This window comes from Pinus tabuliformis, chromosome 4_2, assembly GCF_031772625.1.
Source record: "Pinus tabuliformis cultivar Carrire ecotype Pingquan chromosome 4_2, CPIR1, whole genome shotgun sequence".
NCBI classification, from domain to species: Eukaryota; Viridiplantae; Streptophyta; class Pinopsida; order Pinales; family Pinaceae; genus Pinus; species Pinus tabuliformis.
In genome coordinates this window covers 100,693,513-100,716,122 of record NC_142304.1, presented here as the reverse complement: position 1 = coordinate 100,716,122, position 22,610 = coordinate 100,693,513, and the positions used below count along the sequence as shown (strand labels likewise).

General features: G+C 41.7%; 1 protein-coding gene across 1 annotated transcript; it reads right to left on the bottom strand.

The window, feature by feature from the left end:
* Positions 1 to 15,441: 15,441 nt before the first annotated feature.
* Positions 15,442 to 15,969, bottom strand: LOC149168485 (uncharacterized). The gene has a single exon (XM_089424894.1). It carries the CDS (start codon positions 15,967 to 15,969, stop codon positions 15,442 to 15,444), a length of 528 nt encoding a protein of 175 aa, XP_089281020.1.
* Positions 15,970 to 22,610: the final 6,641 nt, after the last annotated feature.

Sequence of the window (22,610 nt, the reverse complement as noted above, 5' to 3'; positions counted from 1 at the left end):
GCTGCATAAGACAAATCGAATGCGATAGTATACAATGTGAAATGATTAGAAAAATTAGGGGTATTTAAGGCGGGGGCATTAATTATTGATTGTTTCATTAAATCAAACGCTTCCTTTTCTGATGATCCCCACTTAAAGACTGAATTTTTCTTAATCATAGTTTGAAGTGGCAAAATGATTTGAGAAAAGTCTGGAACGAATTTTTTGACAAAATTGATTTGGCCTAAAAATGACTGCATGGATTTTTTATTATGAGGGAAAGGGATTTCAGAGATTTATTTGATCCTATCAGGATCAATATAAATTCCATCTTTAGAAACTATGAAGCCTAAGAGCTTTCCTTGGTCAAGAGCGAAGAAGGATTTCTTAGGGTTAAGTGAAATACCATACCTTTTGCAGCGTTGAAAGATTTGATTTAAATCATGCAAATGATTGGATTTCGCTTTTGAAAATACAGTAATATAGTCTAAGTAGACGACTACTGTTTTATTAATCAACCCTTTAAAAGCTATATCCATCGCTCTTTGGAATGTGACTCCTGCATTAATAAGTCCGAAAGGCATTTTCTGATATGCATATGTTCCCCATTTTGTTTTGAATGTGATTTTGAGTTGGTCATTAGGATGGACCAAGACTTAGTTATATCCTGAAAAACCGTCTAGAAAGGACATTAACTCAGAGCCTGCTACTGATTGGAGTATCTGCTCCATAGTAGGTAATGGAAAATTATCTTTTAGGCTTGCCTTGTTCAAATTTCTGAAATCTATACAAATCCTGATGTCGTCATTTTTCTTTCTGACTGGCACCATATTGGAGACCCAGTTTGAGTGCCGAACGGAAAAAATAATCTTAGCTTTCAAGAGTTTATTAAGTTTAGATTTTATTTGACTCTCTAAGTTCGGATGTATTTTTCTCAACTTCTGCTGAATTGGTTTATGTTCGGGAAGCATTGGAATGGCATGCTGGATGATGGATGTATAATACGTCTTTAAATCATCATATCTCCAAGCAAAAACATGTTTATTTTTTCGTAACAGTCTAATGAATGCTTCCTTCTCTTCCACGAAAAGTCCTAATCCTAAATTAATGTTTTGAGGAGTTTGCTCAGTGCCAAGGTTTATCAATTCAAACCTTAAGGTAGAACTTTGGAGCTTTGTATTGGTCACAGGTTTAAACATGTCTTTAATATCATAAAGATCCTCAAGCTTCACCACAGGCTTTGGGATTGAATTCTCCTCAGGTTTTCTTCTCATTTGAAGGTCATGCTCGTTTTCCTCAATGATTTGATCATCATAGGACTTTTCGGAAGTTAAAAACTGTAAAATGTCTTCATCGTGGTTGAATACTCTCCAATTAGTGACATTGTCAGGAATTGATGGCCTAAAAAGTAATTCTACTGAAAATCTATCTGGGCTATAGTCTTCGGAAGGTAGGAGCTTGGAAGCAACATCAGCTAGCAGGTCGGCTGCTGAATTTTGAGACCTGGGAATGGAAGAAATATTGAATGCCGAAAAGTGGGAGGTGAGTTCCTGCACCAGCGATTGATAATGTTTGAGATGGGTGGAAAGACAATGAATTGTATTCCTTACCTGTTTGATAATAATTTCAGAATCTCCAAAAACTTTCAAATATTGGACCTTGAGGCCAATATCTTTATAAAGTCCTTGGACTAAGGCTTTGTATTCTGTTGTATTATTCGTGCATTCAAACTCTAACCTACAGGACAACATTGTTTTTTCTCCTTGCGGGCTAATAAAAATACATCCTGCTCCTGAGCCCTCACTAGATTTGGACCCATCGAAATATAATGACCAAAAAAAAGAAGTATTAACAATTTTATTTACAGTTTCCTCAGCATCATTAAAACATCTTGACCTATCTGTTTGTGAATAATTTTCTATCTGAGATGTAGAATGGTTTATTGAGAAAGGAGATGGTTGGGCAGCGAAGTTGCCAAAGAATGAATCTGATGAATAATTCCCCAAAATGTTGTTATTAAATGCTATTGGTTGCTTTTCTTGTTCAAATTCAGTAACTGTATGAGTCATATGCTTTTCCCGATCGATTTTTATTTGATTTGGCTTACCCTTATAGGGAAGCCACATATGTTACCAATCGGTAGAAATATACCCATGTAGTTTTTCAGACCAATCCCTACTCAGGATCAAATCATAAAATTCAGGTATATCGGCGATCAAGATATCAATTCTTTGTACTACTCTAGGATCAGCGGATAGCCTTATAGTTACGGAGTTGATTTCTCCCAAAACCTGTACTTTAGTCCTGTCCAACTGCACAATATGAATAGCGGACTTTTGGGGTTCAATGTTCAGTTTGGAACAAACTGAAGCTGGCATTATATTAGAGGATGTCCCTGAGTCAATAAAAAAGTTGTGCAGGTTTCTATTGTAGATCTCATAGGTTAGGAGGAAAGGTGGAGTATGAGAATTTGATCTATCTCCTATCAGAACTGCATCAGTAACTTCGACCATACCAGAAGGTGGTTGACCTGTATCATTTGCAACTTTAGCATTGGGAAGGGGTGAAGTAGGAACAACATTTAATTCTTTGAGAAGCAACTTTTGCTGGTGTTTCAATTTACTAAGTTCAAACATGGTAATGTTTTCCTTAGTCTTTTTCATGTCATCAACAATATTGTAATCCATTGAATCAGACACTACCAATGTCTTAGATGTTGATGGGATTGTTGAGGTTGAAGGTTGGTTTTGTGGAATTGTTACAGGTGGCTTCTTTGGGGGTACCTTTTCCTTTGTTGTAGCAGCACCTGCACTTCTTTTCTTTGAAGTTGTCTGAACAGGTTCGGAGGTACCTCTACTCCTGGTAGTGACAGGAAACGCTTCTTCTTCGTTTTCTGTATTAGAGTTAGGTAATATAAAATCCCACATTCCATGACCTTCAACAACTTCCTCTTCTTCATCAGTTGGTGAAGCTGTTTATTCTTCTCATTCTTCAAGATCTGAATCTGCATTAGATATAACATTCGGTGGTTTTGATTCAGTTTTCTTGTAATTCCTAAAGGGTCTTTTGGTTGAGGTTTCAGCTACCTGTTTTTTGATTTCAACCATTTCATTTGACATAGTTTTGAGGACCTTTTGTAGACCCTCCATGTCATATGGATCTTTAGGGGTTTTCTTCTTTGAATCATCTTTAAAAGAAACTTTTTTGGTTTTTCTATCTTCAAGAGAAGCTTTCTTCTCTAGAGCATTGATACGTTTCTCCATAGCAAGTGCTTCTTTCATGTTTTCAGCTAAAGTTGGTTTTCCAGCCCTGTCTACAAAAATAGCTATATTGGCAGGTAGGGCAGTTATATACCACTCGCTTTGGATTTGCTCACTTGGTTTGGAGGCTGTTAGGATTTTGTTCAAGAGTTTATTGAATCGCGCATTAAATTCTTTAATTTGTTCCCTATGTTATATCCTAAGATTGGAGAGATCATTTATCAGTGTAGCCAAAGACCTATCATCATCATACTTAGTAAGAAACTGTTCTTGGCAAGTCGTCCAATTGGTAATGGAACCAGAAGGTAAAGAAAAATACCAGGATCCTGCTGATCCTTGCAAAGTATAAGGGAAAAGCCTAACGACAACATCTTGCTCCGTTACTCCCTTCAAATTAACTACCAACATGAAGTTATTAATATGTTCCTCAGCTTGTGTTCCATCATCTGGGTTAAACTTGGGTAGCCATTTTTAAGGTACGTCAGGTAATGCATGCAATGGAGCAGGCATATTGACTGCCCCAGGCCTGGTCCATGGATCTGCCATTGTAACCACAGTGGTGGATGATATTACTGTTGAACTTACAAAAGTCTGGGAAGGAGTTGATATCAAGGATTGCGCAGTTTGGGATGTTGCAGTTGCTAATCCCTGATGAACAACAATGTGTGATGAGGGAGTGGATGGTTGACTTCGCACAGGGGAAGGTGAGATGGAGGATGTGGATGAAATTTCTTCACTGTCAGATCCTTCAGTGTTTTTCTTTGCCTTTTTCCTTTTGGGTAAAGGGAACTCAGTGGGTTCAATACCGAGATTTCCACTCTGAAGTTCGGTGAGAGGGTGAGGTAAATTAAACTGCGAAGTTGCACTGCATTGAGATACCTCAGATTTCTGTGGTGAAATCGAGAAGCTCTAAAGCTTGTGGATAAGAGACTGGACTTCAGGGGATTCAAGACTTAGTTGTTCTGGAGTATGATGGGTTTGAGCAGTGGTAGTTGATTCCTCTTCTTCTTGTTTGGATATTGGAGAACCAGCATGCAATTGGGAAGTACGAGGTGATGCGGAGGGAGAATTACTCTTAGAATGGTTTGTAGATTTGGGTTTGCTTGCCATTCACAGTGGATTGCCCTCCTTCTAGCGCCAGAAATGTTGATGCCCCGAAAATCGTTGTATCAACATTGGGGGATAACCACCCGGTCCGGACCTTAATACAACTCCTTTTCCATTTGGAATGGTGGCTCCGACTGGGGATAATGGGACCAGTTTCCCAGTAATGAATAAACGGGATGGATGAATGATTGATTGTCTAATCTAATGATAGGCGAATAACTTAATCTATCTGCAAAATAAAAGAACTACTACTAATCCCGGGAACTATTGTACTTTGAAGTATAGCGCTTAATGATCTATGTTTATTGACAGGCATATAGATGACTCCATCTAATAGACATGGACATTTATTCATTCAAGGATTACTTTGCTTAAATAGTTAAACAAAGTGATTAACGCAATATTGCTACACTTATCATTTATATCATCGATACATATATGATCAAAAGAAAAGCATACCATAAACATCCAATAGTCAAAGGAATAGAGAAATGATGTTAAAACACATACATATATTCGATAATAGCAAAGGCGATCAAATGGCAATTCATATAAAAAGAATGATTTCAGACATAGATAATAGTACCATATGAGCTGCTAGTCACTCCCAATATCAATCGCTATTTGAGATTCTTCTTCCAACACAGAAATAATTTCAAACAAAGACAGTAGTGCACATTTGCATAAAAGCTTCCTTGCAAAAATTAGAATAATTGGTCTAGTTTTATAAAAGAATATGCTTGAAGTACAGTAGTGTAACTTCAGGCTTTAAGTCATGTACAAAACTTTACGACCCTTTCCAAAAAAATGAAAGGGTCTATAAATACTAAATTAAACTAACTATCTATGAAACTGAAATCCTACTTAATTGTTATCGAACGATCTTGAATATCTCCTTCTCAACAATCTGGCAGTCGGCGACATGAATCATCATGTAGGCTGTTTGCCTTTAAACCTAAGCTGACATATCGCAAGCGTTGGCTCCACTTTAGGCGGTCTGTTGAGGTAAGAGTTGAGCTGGGCGACATAGGTGGCATCCTGAATATCAGGAATAATATACCCGATTACATCTGTAAGGCATTTGAGGGCGGCTCTTTGGCTGTGCGATTTTACTAAGAAGAACTAATAGGCGTCCCATGTTAAACTGTTAATTCTAGTGATTAATCTCCCATTTTTCTCTAGATCCGGATAACATGACTGGTCCAATGTTTTCGCCACTGCCAATTTACCTGGAATGCATTGGGAAATCATGTTAGACAAGTAGAGAGTATTATTAACCAATTCAACCAAATTACTTGTGGTTGATTTGCATCTTGAAATTGCCCTCTCTGCTTTCATTAACTGGGACTGCCATTCTATAAATAATATTTCCTTATGTGATTCTAAAATCTTTGGTAAATTTGCCACCTGTCCCTAATCGGTATTTTGCCACTCAAGAAACTCAGTTAATGTTTCATCAGCTTGATCCAAGTCTGTTCTAGCTTTTTTTGATTGTTTACTTATTGATGTCGTTAAATCGCATAATGGTTCCGCCTGGGCGATTTGTTGACATAAAAGCTTGATCTGTGTTATTAATGCCTTATTTATTTGTAATGCTTCTAATTTGAATTCGGCTATCTGTGGAAGATTCTTTGTCTTCTCTAGCTGGGCTGATAGTTGAGCAACCTACTCATCTTTTGACTTCAGCATTTGTTCATTTGCTGCCCTCAGTTGTGCCAATGCCTCAGACAACTCTTTCTGTTTCTGGACTGCACTGTGATCAATCCTCTGTTTCTCTTCTTGCAATTGTTGAGTTAATTGATTATTTATTTGCTGTTGTGTTAACAATTGTCGTTCTGCTTGCTCCGCCTTCTGCTGTGGTTCTGTTAGTTGTGCTTGCAATAAAAAGATCTCCTGGTATTTTGTTTTTAATAAAAGACTTACCTCTGATGCCTTATCTATTGTTGCTGCCGAATAGGCTCCAGCATATTGTGATAGTTTTGTTAGGTCATCAGAGGGGTCAAATTCCTCCTTCCAAACCACATTGCCCGTGACCGTCTGTTCTGGGAATAGGGAAGGTTGATCAGTCCTTCTCCTCTTCCTCTATCGTTTTACCACAACTTTGTGTCTTGGGCTATAGAAGACATCCAAGGGAGGAATTTCTTCTATCTGCAAAATAATTTGATCGAAGGGATCTTTTGGAATTATTTCTACTTCTTTTGAACTGGGTAGGCTGCTGGTTCCACTTGGAACCTGTTTTGAAGTGGTCTCCTATGTATCTGCCGCTTTTGAAGTTTCGGTGTCCTTTGAGCACTCAAGATTACTGATAATTGAATCAAATTGCTGCCATTCCTGGAGCAATTTGGGATGAATTCGAGTATCTACATTTAACTCTATGCTGCTTTGTTCCTGCTCTTTAGTCTAGGTTTCCTCTTGCACTTTCTCTTGTTCTTTTGTTGTAACCGGAGGTTCCTTAGTACATCACTGTTCAGGCTCACTTGATTCTGTTGCTAGGGTTGTTGCTAACAGATCTAGAGGCAGAGTTTGCAACCTCTGTTCTCTGAGTCTGTTGAATTCAACTAACCCTTCATCCTTGTATTCCATTATGGCCAGCGATCTAACTTGATACATTGATTCCGCAGAGGAGAATAGGTCATCAAACTTATCTTCTTTATGGTCAAACTTTGTCAATTTGGCCTGTTCAAGTGCATTATAGGCGACTTTGTTGGGATCAAATCGCCTATTAGGGAGAGTTGCTAGAGTTAATGACTTCATCTTTGTAGCTTCTTTCTCTACATGTTTGAAATCATGCAAAGTGTAGAAACCACATCTCAGAGGAAAAGAGGGCCAGAATTGCTTCTTATTTTTCTTCAGAGTTTGTGTAACTCCTTCGGAAATAATTTGATAGGCTATCTCCCTTGCCAGTAGTTTATCAGGTATGTACAAAGGGAGGACATGAGGTTCGGCTTGGCTAGCGAAAATTCTTATATAAGTAAATTCTTCCTCTCCGAACCATCTTCCTATTGATGTCAAATCAATCCCTGCTTGGTAAGAAATTTTGGGAGCAGGTTTATTAAAAATAGAGTAATGAATGGGTAACATGAAGCCATTGCATACTTGGTATAAATGGTGCTTATAGGAAGTTTTCCACAATTTCTGACGGTATATGTGAATAGGCGTGGGGTCTTGTGCAGTCCACCTCCAGCCAAGCATGGGAAATTTAGAATTAAAACACAGGGTATCTAGTATATAAGCATTGTAGTAGAATGGGGGAATAAGCCTTTCGGTGAGGCAGGTTTTAGTTCTAAAATCAAGAATTGCTGTTGCTAGCTTATCTGACAATATAGTTGCCCAATCCATTATTTCACTATTACACGCCACTTCCATCAGGGGAACCATTTCTATAGTGAAATTAGTGGAATCGTGCAACCCCCATAATCTACACATCATTATCCCAGCATAACAATACGGAGAACATAGGGAATCAACAGAGTACTTACCGGAAGTTTCATGCTTGTGTTTCGCCGGATTTTGCCTCCAATCCTGAATGGGTTCGGATTCAGTTTCGTTCTCACTTCGGAATTTCTCCAGGAATGCCTTGTTGTACTTCTTCTCTGGCTCAGGCAAATAATACATTTGCCTCAAATCATTAGCTTGAAATGAACCGAAGATTCTCCCATCTCTGGTGCAGAAGGTTCTGTCTGTGATTGGGATTTCCTCAATTGGCCACCTTACTACATCCGTATATGGGAGAATTTTTTCTCGAGCCGCTATCCGATGAAGGAAAGAGTCGGCTAAGTCCTTTAAAGTACCATCAGATTTTCGATTGGTATCCGCTGTGGCTTGTACTACATTCACCTTTGGTTCTTCGGCTTCAATCAAATTATAGGTGCTTTACCAAGTAGTTTTGCCGAGTCTTGAACATGTAGTATCAGATATCAATCCTTTCTTTTTAGTTCTTGGATCAGCGACGACTTGTCCTGTGGCTGGTGAAGCGGAAGCGACTGCAGTTTTCTTAGACTTCTTCCCCATTCTGCTTGAATATATTACTTCGGAAGAATTTTGCACAGGAGTGAAAATAAGTTTAACACAGAGAATTGGTAGTGAAAACCAAATACGAGTGAGATATATTGATCAATGCACGATGAAGGATTAACTTAAAGTGGCCGTGGATACAATCTGTGAAAATATTTTTACAGATTGCTATTTCATTAAATGGCCGTTAAAACCTGCCAATCCTTTAAATGCCCATCATATCGTTTATCAGTCGAATGATTTGTTTAAGCGTGCCCTGGATGTTTTGGTGGTTGAGCGCAGGTGAATCACTGTTTGAAAGATAAAGCCTTTAATACGAATTAATCGTAATATCCCCGCCTTAATAATTTTTGAAGTTTGCGCTTTTTGCTTTATCGCAATCGGGCGTTGGGGAAAAACTTAAATCTTTATATTGGCACCTTTTGGAATCCTCGATCGCCGATAGCAATATCACATCGCATTGGGAGTATTAACTGGGGCACTTTGAAAAGCATGCATGGGATATCCCTGATCGCCGATAGCGATATCGCATCGCATCGGAGTGAAAGGAACTTTATCGCATCGCATCGGAGCGAAATGCACTTTTGTTATGGGAACTTATGATTGCCGATATCCGATAGCCTATTGCATGTTATTGCGTCGGAGAAAATAAATGGGTCTTTAAGTTATGCCTCCTTTGTCATTGCGATATGCGATCTTGCGATCGCTTTATCACAATGATAAAAGATTAATCATTTATATTATCAGACCAAATAATTGGTTTGTCAAAAAGGCTTTGGAATGTTTTCATTTTGCTTTCGGACCTTTTTGAATAATACAAAGTTGATACCAATTAAAATAAAAGGGGACCCATTTCATATTATAGTTTTGTGAATAAAAATGATATGAAATGGGGGGTTGTTGTAGAGCACAACAGGCCCTTCCGCCGGATCTAGCGAAACAATTACATAGAGAGACTGCTTTTCAAATATCATTTTCCTTTTCTTTAAATTGATAACCCCATTCATATCGGTGGCTTGATCTATTCCAAACAATGCAGTATAAAGGATATTTTCATCTTCAATTTCTATTACTTCAAAGTTTGTCGGGGTTCTCGCGCCCTCTATATCTATCATAATTCTTGCAATCTTCCCATGGGCAAGATTTTCTATTGGTTCGCCATCCACAATTGAATGTGCTCCCAAGTTTGTTTAGGTAGTACGTTCGCGTCTAAGCCTAAGTCCAGAATGACCTGATCCATCTCATATTTGCCAATATGTGTTGTTAATCGCATTTCCCGCCCAGTCCACGACGAATTTTTTCCAAATTTTCAGACCACACAAGGTTCACTCGACCCCGCGTACCTATTTATGAGTTCTTGCAAGCCTTTAACCGCCCTATTGTCGCGTAGTAATTTCATGCATGTCTCTAAAAAGGTATTCAGCATTGAGGGATCCATCTCTGGCTCAGGCTGATCCCTACTACCTGGGGTAGAGAATTCCGCGAAGCTTCCCTTAGCTTCCAGACAAGTCTCCTTACAAACCCCTATTTCTTCCTTGATTAGTTTCCCATTTTCATCACTTGTGACTGTGCCACTTCTGAGTACCATGTTTACGTTGGGGTCTTCTTCGTGGGGTTCAGACCTCATCATATGCACGTTCTATGTCATTGTAGGTTGTGCTGCCCTTTTTTCACGAATCTATGCTATCAGTGTGGGGCAATCTATCAGCTCATGAGCGAATTTCTCACAGGAAGTGCATGATATTCTGGTCGGGTTGGTACAATCCAGCGCATAGTGCCCCGGTCCTCCACAGTTGTAACATATTAGCTACCCGTGACCTCTTCCTTGCCCATTCCATCTTTTCCTCATCCATGTTCCTAGAACGCACTGCGTGCTATCGCGGAGGCTGGATCATGACCTCACACTTTAGTCTGCATTCTATAGGTAGGTTATTGGTCCATCAATAATTGATATCTACAACAGTCTCTTTCCTCGTGGCCCATCAATCTGCAAAAGTTGCAAAATAGTTGCTGGGGGGTCTGATTGAATTTTGGCAGTAGATGATAGTTGTTCGTGCTATGCTTACCTCCCATTTGACAGATTGCGCACTAGAGTGGGGTTGTCGCGCTTGACCCTGCCAGTGCCTCCACTCGCAATGGTGTTGGTCCCCCCATCGCCGCATAATTCGCAAAGACCAGGCAGTGATCTTTATCATGTCCCTGGCTTCTACACTTTGTACACCACACTTCCTCCCAGACTTCTGGGTGAGGCGCTTGCTCTTGTTTTAACTTCTTCATTTCCAAACACAAGTTTTGTATTTGCGCTTGGATTTACTGAAATCCCAACCCTAGGTCTTGTATCGAGGTTTCGTGTAACCTCATCACTGTCTCCAATGTCTCAACCTAGGTTGAGATCTTTTGTTGTGATAGAGCCGTCCTCAGATGTGGTGTCAATGATGCCACAAACCAAGTGCAGTGTTGCGCATCTGACAGTGTCATGTTCGCCTCGGGAATTGTACTTTTCAGTCTTTGATCTAGATCCCATGGGGTTTCACCAGGCATCATTGCGATCTCCTTGAACCCTATAATTGACTATGTTTCTAACTTTGGCTGGCTAAATTCTTTCTTTAATTCGGTCCAAATCTCTGTTGTCCCCACATTCGGGTGATCTCTTGAGCACTTTATATACCAGGTCAGCGCTCGGTCCTGCAGCATGCTAACTAAGGTAGCCTTTATGATGTTATCATTCGTAACTCTGTGTGCTTCCCATACCGATGTCACCACAAACCAAAATTGTTCTGTACCTTCACTTCCTACTCCTTTGAATATCGGTAACTGCATCACGCTCATCATATTTAACCCTTGGTTTACGTGTTAGTGTAATCTGAACTAATACTACTCCTGACCCTCTCAATCCTCAACTTCTTTCTCCATGGGATTCCAATGTTCCGACAATAGAAATCCCTTAGGTAGATCCCTGTCCCAAAAATGGAACCATTTGTTGGCTTAAATGGTCCTGACTCAGGTTCGGAAGAAGTAATTAGCCAAGAAAATCACACAACTACCGGCCCTTTCGGCAATAGCCCCCGGAGCGCGGACTGAGGTCTCACCCAAGGTAGTAGGGGAGGGTGCTGTAACAAGGTTTCCGCACCCTGGGGATGTCTTGATGTGGTATGGAGGGTTCGTGCGCCATTCTATAGTCTCGTGCTGCTATGCTTGTGCGCAGATCCAAAACAAGGCTATTCCTCAATACTTATTACTTAATGAGTTATTATTGATCTGATTTACTTGTTACGGTCTTTAAGCAAACATTTAATCAAGATAACTAGTGCGCGCATTCAAAAGAGATATAGATTTACATAAACCCATAACATACGCATAAATAAATAGAAATATCAACCATTCATTAATCAGATCCACAACAGTTCAGATTTAAAACAATAATTTAGAACCAACTTATCTTTATTCTCTTCCTTTGTCAATACAACTAGATCTGCCCTATGCCCTCAGCTGAAGGGGTCCGCACACATAGCTGCAGACTCTACCAGGCCTCTGCGCACATAGTTGCAGAGCCTCTATCTACCCACCAATACACTTGACTCAGACTTACAGACGCACATATAATCTTCATAGACCCATAGCACTATGATCATTCAAAACCCAAAAAAATGCATTCTACCCTTAGAGCCTCGCTCTATTTATACATTCCCATGGTCCCCGAACCATGGGTAGGCCGACTTACTCCCTATTATTCTATATTATTTCTTGGGAAGACATCCCTTTAACTTGACCTTTTACATTTCGCTCTCTGCATCTTTCGGAGTTTTACAATATTTTCATCCTATCGTATAGGCTCTCAGCCCCAAAACAGTTACACGGGATCTCCGCTACCCAACACCTATTGCGAGGATAGTGTGCCTTCATGCAGGGTGTGCACCATATACTTGTATCCATTTGGAAATGTGGGCACGCGGGGTGATTCGTCTATCATGCTTGTCTTTTATCTGCATCTGAGGCTTCCCAAATTGTAGGCGCATCATACTTCTACATTCGCGCCAGTCCTCAAAACTCTGCTGGTGCATACCCCACCACCTTGTAGGCATAGTGTATAGTACCCATTTCAGAGCATCGAAACACTATTGTTACAACACTTCTTTTTAAAATTTGTTCAGGAACTCCTCCACTTCACCTAACCCATCGTACGTAGGCAGATCCCTTACCTCTGTTGCTACGCAGTGCAATGACCTTGTCATCATGTTACAGTTGAGCATGGTTACATCATGTAACTGGTTCTACCATCGTTCTATCTCTTCATCAGAATCTGATGTGCAGGAGCTTTCGCGCTCCCAAGATATTCAACCATCCATGGTTGGATTTACCCAATCTTGCTCCTGCGCAGTTATCTTGTAGATGTAGTCTAGATTGTCATCACTATCATAGTTAGACATTGGCTCTGTGTAGCGCAATCCTTCTATAGGGTCTAAAGGTACCACTACACAATGAATTTTTCTCAAAAATCATCTTGCACTTCTTTAGATTTATCACTCCATTCATGTCAGTGGCCCAATCTATTCCCAGTAGCACGGGATAGGGATTGTTGTCATCAACAATCTCTATCACTTTGAAATCTCCTAGCATGCGTGCACCTTTGATATCTACTATGACTCCCCACAATATTCCCATAGGTAGGATCTTTTGTTGGTTCACCATTCATAGTTGGATAGGAGACCATTTCAGCGCATGCCTATCCATGCACTCCCATGTTTGCTTTGGCAAGATGTTCGTGTCTGACCATAGATCCAAAATCACCTGATCCATCTTGTATTCCCCGATCTGCGTAGTCAATCTCATCTCTCTTCCTATTCGCATCGTGTGCTTCTCAAGCTTCTAGACTACGCATGGTTCTCCTAGCGCGGTCCCAACACATCTAGTGATGAGTTCTTACAGCCCCTTCGTAGCTTTGTTGTCACGTAGTAGCTTCATGCATGTCTCCAAGAATGTAGTGAGAATCGATGGGTCCATTTCCGACTCCAGTCTATCTTAGGCATCTGCGAAGCTCTTCTTAGCTTCCATGAATGTCTCCTTAGCATGCTCCAAATCAAATTTTGGTTCCTTTGTTGGAGTCTTATGAAACCAGGTACTTTCTTTGAGCTATTTTCCTTTGTCATCCCCTATTGTGATACCACTACAAAGCACGATATTTATATTCGGGTCTTCCTCATGCAGCTCAAACCTCATCATTTGTAGGTTCTGAGTCAGGGGAGGTTGGAGTGCTCCTTTATTGCACAACCTCACTATCAGCATGGGATAGTCCTCCATCTCATGATCAAACTGTGTATAATATAAGCATGATGGTCTCTTTGGATTTTTACAATCATGGGCATAATGCCCCAACCCTTCGCAATTGTAACATATCAGCTATTCGCGACCTCTTCCTAGTCCCATTCCACCTTGACCTCGCCTGCACCCCTGAAATCCAGTGCGCGTCATTCTTGAATTTTGATCGAGGGGCTATGTTTCGGCCTGAACTCAGTAGGTAGGAGTCTGATCCATCATCAGTTCATAACTTCTACAAGTGTGCTCATCATGGCCTACTGACCTGCAGAAATTACAGAACAGCTGCTAGGAATTCTGCGTATACTTTTGTAATAGATGGTAGTTATGTGTAGCATGCTTCCCTCCTATCTGAGAAATTGCATACCACAATGTAGGTGTCATTCTTGGTCCTACTTGTGCCTCCAGTCTCAATGGCATTGGTACTTCTCTCGCAAGGTAATTCACGAACACCGCGCAATGGTCCTTGGCATGCCCTTGGCCTTTGCACTTTACACACCATACCTCGTCGTGCACTTCTAGATGAGCCATCCCATCTTGCTTCAAACTCTACATCTCAAGGCACAAGTTCTTCAACTGCACGTGAATCTACTGGACTCCCAGGTTAGGATCTTGTATCAGAGTCTCGTACAATCTCATCGCGACATCAAAAGCTTCAACTTGAGTGGTTAGGCTTTGTTGCGATAGCGCGTTCCGTAGATGCGGTGTTAACGAGGCTACAAACTATTCGCAGTGTTTCCCATCTGTTAAGTCATGTTCGCTTCATGAATTGTACACTTCAGTGTTTGATCCAGCTCCCACGGGGTTTCTCCTGGTAGCATTATGATTTCCTTGAATCCAATGATCGACTGTGCCTTCGATTTTGGCCTGCTAAATTCCTTGTTTAGCGTAGCTTGGATATCCACTATCCTTGCATTTAGATTGTCATTGGAATGCTTAATGTGCCAGGTCAACGTGCGATCTTGTAGAGCACTGACCAATGTTGCCTTCTATATATTGTCATCTGTGACACCCTGTGATTCCCATATTTCTTTTACCATGAACCAAAATTGGTTCGGATCTTCATTCCCTAATCCCTTGAATATTGGTAGCTTTATCATGCTAAGCATATTGCTTCACGATGGTGGCAGAGGTGGTATGGGTGAAGTTGGGGGTGAATATGGTGAAGCTGGTGGTGGTGTGGGTGGGGGTGGTATGCAAGGATAATTTTAGGGGTGAATGTTCGCCCTTTGGCGAAATTAAGGGGTTTTAAATTTTTAGTGGGCGAATATTTTGTATCATAGTACATTTTTACAAATCACCTCAAATAGCCCACCTTATTTTAAGGGAGAGGGTAAAAAAGGTAAATTTAGCCCTTGAAATTAGGACTTACAACCTTCCATTCGCCCATTTTCAAGAATAGGTTTTATTTAAGTGAATCCATTCGCCCATTTTCAAGAATATGTTTCATTTAAGTGAATCCTATGGGCCAAATACCATATTTATAAAAGAGGTATGGTAAATTAATAAAAATATAAATAAATGAGAGGTATGGTAAATAAATAAAACGTCTTTTTATACTTTTTTTCCCCTGGAAAAATCAGTATATTTCATTGATTATCAGTAATTACATGAGAGTCAGTTTATCATGATGTTCAGTACCATTCAGTTGCACTACCACGCACGGTCTGCATATCTGTATACTATCAGTGAGTTTTCATCAAAAATTTACAAAAAAATATCAGTCTATGTCTGTATGCTGTCTATACAAATAATAAAAATAAAGTAACTATGATGCTGCCCGCTGATCCAGAGTTGGATACTCTGGATCTATATAAGGCCGATGGTAAAAAGACTGCACTTGTAGATCTTTTTTCTCTTTGATTTCCCATGTGCCGCTGTCCATCAACGCCGCCTCCTTGGAAAGCTTGTCGGCACTCCTGTTATGCTCCCTGTATATGTGAGAGATGCATATATGGTTAAATGCTGATTTAAGTTCAAGTGCATCTTGTAAGATAGTGCTGAGTGTGTGCATGTGACACAATGCATTGCCATTTATCCAACTGATGATGAGCTGTGAGTCCCCATAAATGTTGATATTTGTGCAGTGGTGTCTCAGGGCGAAATGGAGAAGGTGGCGTAGGGTGATGAGCTCTGCAAAGTTGTTTGTCCCTGCCCCAAGCCCAGCTTTGATACTATACTGATGATGTTCATTTATATGGATAATAAACCCTCCACCACAGCTGTTTGAGTTTGCCGCACCATCAAAGAAAGCCCAGGGTATTGTGGAGTCTATGGTAGGAGGTGGTCCAGGCATACGGTGTCACTGAGGAGGTGGATCGGGCAGTTCAGAAAACGCAGCTATGATGTGAGCTTCCAACAAGGGCCAATGAATGGGCTTGTTTTCGAAAATGCAGGAGTTGCGGGATTTCCATAAAGCCCAATTTATAATGATAGGAAGGTTTATCAGTTTCGTCCCACCATTTATCTTAGTCCATTCCGTCCAAGCATGAATCACATCCTGACCATTCCAATCGCCTGCAAATTGAATGTGCGCTTTAATGTTGCTCCAAACGGATCTGGTCGCTCTACACTGTAAGAATAAATGGTCAATGGTTTCAGATTCAGCGTTACACATTACGCACCAGCTGGGGCCATGAAACCCCCGTTTCATGAGCTGGTCACCCGTGGGGACTTTGCGCCGCAATATGCACCATGAGAACAGTCTAGATCTAGGAGATGCGGATAATTTCCAAATGAGCTGCCACCAACCAGCGCAGTCGGGTGGTTTTTTGCCCTCAATAAGGTGTAGGTAACCTTCCTTGGGTGTATATACACCGTGATCTGCTATGTGCCACATGAGTTCATCCGAGCCCTCTGTGATATGAATATGTGCTTCCAATAATGCCTCTCTGTAGTTGTCCCACGTCTCATGCCATCTCAGAGGGATGTTCAATTGATTCGCGGTTTTCCATGCCTGCCGAAACATATCAGAATGTTCCGGATCCGCGATCTGGGCTAAGACCTTAATGTCGAGGGTCGAGAGATAGTCGATGAGTTCTTGTGGAAGCAAGTGACGACCACCACATCCGGACCAGGGGTCTAGTCCAATTCTGATTCTGTTTCCAGCCTTAATTCTCCATACCAAGTTATCTCTGATGAGGGGAAGAGAGTGGAGTAGAGCCTTCCAAACTGAGGATATGCCAGATTTATTCCAATTTGGTAGTCGAGCCCAATCTAGTTTGGAAATAGGCCAAATGTATTTATGATAAGAGATCGAGGCCCATAGAATATGAGAGGTTAGAAGTGCCCATCCCATTTTTGCAGCAAGAGCCATGGCAAAAGACGAGAGCTCCTTTAATCCCCAGCCGCCCCATTTTTTTGGAATAGCAATCTTGTGCCATCCAATCCAAGCAAATGTACGTTTATCTTGACTCCCAGCCCAAAGATATCTATTACAGAGTTGCTGCAGTTTTGCTAGAATGTTGCGGGGGATCCATGCCATGGCCATCCAGAATACAGGGGTAGCTTCGAGGACAGATTTAATGAGGATTAATCTTCCCGCCCTGGAGAGGTATCTGTGGCTCCAGCAAGACAGCCTCTTCTCAATCTTTGATACTAACCAGACCCAATCCGCAATCTTTTGACAGGTCGGCTTAAGCCAATATCCCAAGTATTTGAGCCCCCGATCCAATGGCTGAGTATTGAAAGGGAAAGCCATTCTAGCAATGTGAGATTCATTTACAGAAGTACCTGTCAGAGTGATAGTGGATTTTGTAGCGTTTACTTCCATACCCGTGGCCTTGGAAAAAAGAGATAAAATGCGTGCGAAAGCAGTAGAATCATGGATACTGCCATCCAGCAGTATGAGAACATCATCAACAAAGAGGAGATGGGTAAGGTAGCAGATATCAGTTATCTTCAGACCTCGGATGTCTCCTTCCCTTTTGGCCGAGATGAGAAGTCTGCTGAGAGCTTCAATGACCAAGAGGAAAAGTAAAGGAGAGAGAGGACATCCCTGACGAAGCCCCCGCTCAGAGTGGAAGAAATGGGATGCAGAACCATTAATCAGAATGCTAAAAGTAGGGGAAGTAATGCAAGCCATAATCCAATCGATGAAAGGGATGGGAAAACCAGTATGAATGAGGATCATTTTGATATACAGCCAGCTAACCCGATCAAAGGCTTTGGATAGATCAATCTTTAGCAGGATACATCGGAGGCGTTTGGTCCAAATGGAGTGAATAGCTTCTTGAGCAGATCCAATGGCTTCATGAATTTGCCGGTTTTCTAAGAATGCAAATTGTTGAGGAGATATATGCCGAGATAGAATGGGTTTGATCCTATTTGCAATAATCTTAGAGATGATCTTGTAGAGCACATTACAGAGGGATATGGGGCGAAATTCATCAAAAGAGGATGGGTGATCTGTTTTGGGAATAAGAGCAATGAAGGTGGAGTTGATGGCATGATATATACTTCCGGTAGAACGGCTTTCTTCAACCACCTTAAGAATGTCCTCGCCAAGAAGTTCGAAGAAAGCAGCATAGAATTCGATTGTCCATCCATCCGGGCCTGGGCTCTTCTCCTTTTTGAACCATTTAATCGTGCTTTCTAGTTCAGCCATAGTAACTGGTGCTGCTAGGTCATCAGCATCATCCTCCTCAATGAACCGAGGGAAGTGACCAGCTACATTGATAATTTCTGCTAGGTTTGTGCCTGCCGGAGTTTTGTAAAGGTTCCTGAAATGAGATGTCCCCAGGTTCGAGAGTTTGTTGAATGTATCTGCTATGCCCCCCTCAGGCATAGGAAGATTCCAAATGGTGTTTGCCACCTTCCTCCCCTTCGCAAAATTGTGAAAAAATCTTGAATTTTCATCTCCCGCTTTCAGCCAGATGGCTCGACTCCGTAGCCTGAGAGATTCATCCCTCCCTTTTAGGATGATATTCCTTTGTTTCTCCAGGTCCACCAGCTTATTCTTGTCCTCCTGGGATATGAAACCTAAGTTTCTATCATCCAATAGATTTTCCAATTCCAATTCGATCTTAGATAGGCTTTCGTCCTCCCCTTTCTTTTTCTCCTTTGCCCAGTTTATCACAAGATGTTTTAATTCAGTAAGGTTTTTGACAAAACCCCTGGCAAAAGAAGATTCTCTGTCTATGGGGTGAGCATTCCAATATGATGTGATCAATCCATTGAAACTGGGATCAAGAAGCCACTGATGGTTAAATTTGAAAGGGGCTTTGGGCTTCTGATGGGACCCAAGGATTTCCAAAGCAATAGGGTGATGATCTGAAATACCCCCAGTACAGACCCATTGTTTGAAAGATTGCAGCCGATGAATCAGGGGTCCTTTCATCAGAAAACGATCCAACCTTCTAGCAAGTGCTGCATTCCCTATTCTTCTGTTTCGCCATGTGGGCTGCTTCTTCTGTACAGGGACATCAATGAGGTCATGCTGTTCCAATAGTCCACTAATGTAGTCTGAGATGGGGTCTCTCTGAGCAGCCTCTCCCCAAGATTCGGAGAATCCTATGGAAAAGTTCAGATCCCCTCCTATAATGATGCGATCCGATGCAAAGATGTTTCTACTAAGGAGGTCGCTCCAATAGGGTTCTCTGTGGTGACAGGGTCCGTAGATGTTAATGATTCTCAGAGAACATCCAAGGTCACGACAGAATATATCAGCACCAAGGAATCCCTGACCACCCCAAGAAGATTCCAATTTGATAGATATAGGATTGATGCCGAGGGCCAGGCCTCCAGACCTGCCCATAGCATCCAAAGCAATATAATTCCATTTTGTTCCAACCATGGATAGAGCCCGAACACAATCTTCTGAGGATCCAAGTGTTTCTTGTAAGAGGATGATGTCCGGGTTCTCGACTTCAAAAAGTCGTTTTAGGGCCAGCCTTTTTGGGGTGCTAGCCAGTCCCCTACAATTGAAAGAGATAATTTTCATGGAGGACCAGATTTAGGGGGGTAATCGGCTCTAAGGACCCCAGTGATGGTGGCTTGACGCCCAGCGGCAACTTCTGCGCTAGCATTTTTGATGGCTTTTGAAAGGTTTGATTTGCGACCACGAGATGATGAGAAACCAGGATCCAGAGAAACAATACCCAATCCCGCAGGTGGGGGAGGATCCGGTCGATGCGCACGGGGACGAAGGGAGTATGGATAAGATGATAATGATCTAGAAGATGACGGCGAGGAGGGCGGAGAGGTGAAGGGAAGTGAGGGCGAACCAGAAGATATTGAAGGAGGCGGGATGGGGATATCACATTGTATCATAGTGCATGCAGAAGATGAGAAATGTGCATATGATAAATCAGATGTGATAGGGAGAGAGATAGGATGAGTACCCGAAATATTTGCGGCCGCTGCAGCTGCCCGAGCTCTAGTCAATGGAGGCGACGACGCAGGCCGATGATGCACGTGCTCAGATGCTGGCGGAATGGGAGTAGATTGATGAACAGACGATCGCGCTCCAATAGTACGCCCCGAGGTTCTTGGTGGAGTAGGAGCAGGTGCAGAGTCCCCTCCAGCAGATGGTCTTGACTGTTTCGGCCTCCCTTCCTGACCGATAATCAGAGGGCAGTCCTTATAAACATGCCCAATTTGGCGGCATTTGTTGCATCTGAAGGGTACCCCTTCGTAATCCAAGAGCTGTGCATTACTGAAACTTCCCCATCGCAAAGTCATCTTGCCCTCCAAACCCTCTCTGGTATCCAAATATACCAGTATCCTAGCCATGATCTTTTTATTTGAATTCATGTAAGATCGATCATGGTCTAAATAGGTCCCCAATGCATTCCCGATTTTGATAAAAGCTTCTTCCGACCAATATTGAATCGGAAGGCCCGGCAAGCGAACCTAAATAGGGCCCGCCCCTATCTGCTCACGCTCAGGGTCGAAAAGAGGGCTCCATCTTTTCAGAAGTACAGGAGCTGATTCAATATGCCAATATTGCGCCAGGACAGTATTGGTGTGTTCTTCTTCAGCAAAATGAATTGAAAACCATCCCCTCGGAAGTTCAATAACCTCTGGCATGACTGTGAACATTTCTCCCCAGATTTCATTTGCCCAAGCCTTTAATCTTTCCGCCGAGAAAGATCGCCCACGAACGTGCCCTACCAAGGTCGTGCGAGCCAATGCCATGGATTCTTCAAAATTTGTTGGATCACCGAGTTGAACCGAGATATCCTTAGCCGTTTCCCTGACACACTTCGTTTTCTTCGATCTCGGGGCAGTAGGATGATCTGCAAGGGGGTGTGAGCCAGAAACCCTGGGAGAGCGGTTTAAAGCTTGAGGGATGAGGGCCGGCGTGCTGAAGCTGCCCGATGATTTGATTGTCGACGAGACGGGAGGGTTTTGCCGCAGATCCGGGGCATCCGAAGAGGGGATAGAGGGATTCGATGCAGGGGATATCCCTACGGAGATGGCGGGGAGAGGATCATGAGGGATATGCTGTTCAGGAGAACCATTCCGGTGGGGAGAAAAATCAATAGTGAAGTCGGCAGACGAAAAGGATTGAAGCAGGGCAGCGGGATCCGGGGATGTAGGCGGAGCTTCAGGTAAGAACGGGGGGATGGATGAAAGTATGGGAACCCTTGAAACAGCAGAAAAGTCGGTGGAGCACCCGGTAACGGCATGAGAAGAATAACCAAATATGTCAAAACCTTCCAACGGGTCGGCGGAATAGTCGACCATCTCGGTCTCCTCGCTATACTCCATTCTAGCCAACTGTTGAAAATTCCGTCGCTGTCAGGTTCGAAACCGCTGAAAAGACAAAAACCTCACTGCGCTGTCCAAAAACCGGATGCCCTAGTTCCCTCGAGCCTGCAGCTGAGGTTTAACCGAAACCCTTACGGCTAGAGCGCGAGACCTCCATCCTCAGCCTCTTTTTATACTTACTCAAAAGGTATGGTAAATAAATAATAATATAAATAAACTAGACGTATCGTAAATAAATAAAACCTCTTTTTATATTTAATCCATAACCCTCGTTCTATTTATGAAGGCTCAAGAAAGAGGTTTTATTTAAGTGAATCCTATGGGCCAAATACCATATTTGTAAAAGAGGTACGGTAAATTAATAAAAATATAAATAAACCAGAGGTATGGTAAACAAATAAAACATTTTTTTATATTTGCTCCATAAGTCACCTTATATTTACGAACACTCAAAAAATGGGTTTTATTTAGGTGAAACCTATGGCCAAAATACTATGGGACAAATACCATGGACTAGATTGTTATTAATACCATGCAAAAAACCATTATTAACCCTAATATTAGAATTAATAAAAATAAAAATGGCACATGGTATTGACCCATGGTATTCACAAAAATGGCACATGGTATTGACCCATGGTATTCACCTGGAATGTAGCCTATTTAAATGGGGGAATTAAACCAGCATGTAGCCTATGCTAAGATTCACCAGGACTTTACAAAGTTTTATTATTTAGTGAAAGACTCGCCAGGATCTTACAAGATTTTATAATTGAGTAAAATATTCGCCATGCCTGGTGAGAGATTTGCCAAAAAATTATATATACATATTATATTATTGATAAAATCACCTTCCATTTTTCCTATATACCATGGAGATTCACCCATTTATTATATTTATAAATTTAGGGGGGGTTCTTAAAATTTTCCCTGGTGGTATGTGTGGAATTCTCTACTTTATTAGATTGATTGCAGTTTTTGGTGAAACCTTTGCAAGCTCTTATTCGCCTAGGCATGGAGGTGAAATCAAGGGGCTAGTTTCTAGTTCTGTGCTACCTTTGTTTTTGTAGATCCTCCCACTCTGCGTAGCCCCAAACATCAATTTATTCACATAACCCGATTTTCACACAATAGCATTTTAATCCAAGTGTTCAAAGATTTAATGTACTTACCTTGTGGTCCCTTGAGGAAGCGTCATTCTTCCTTGCTATAGCTGACTGAAGT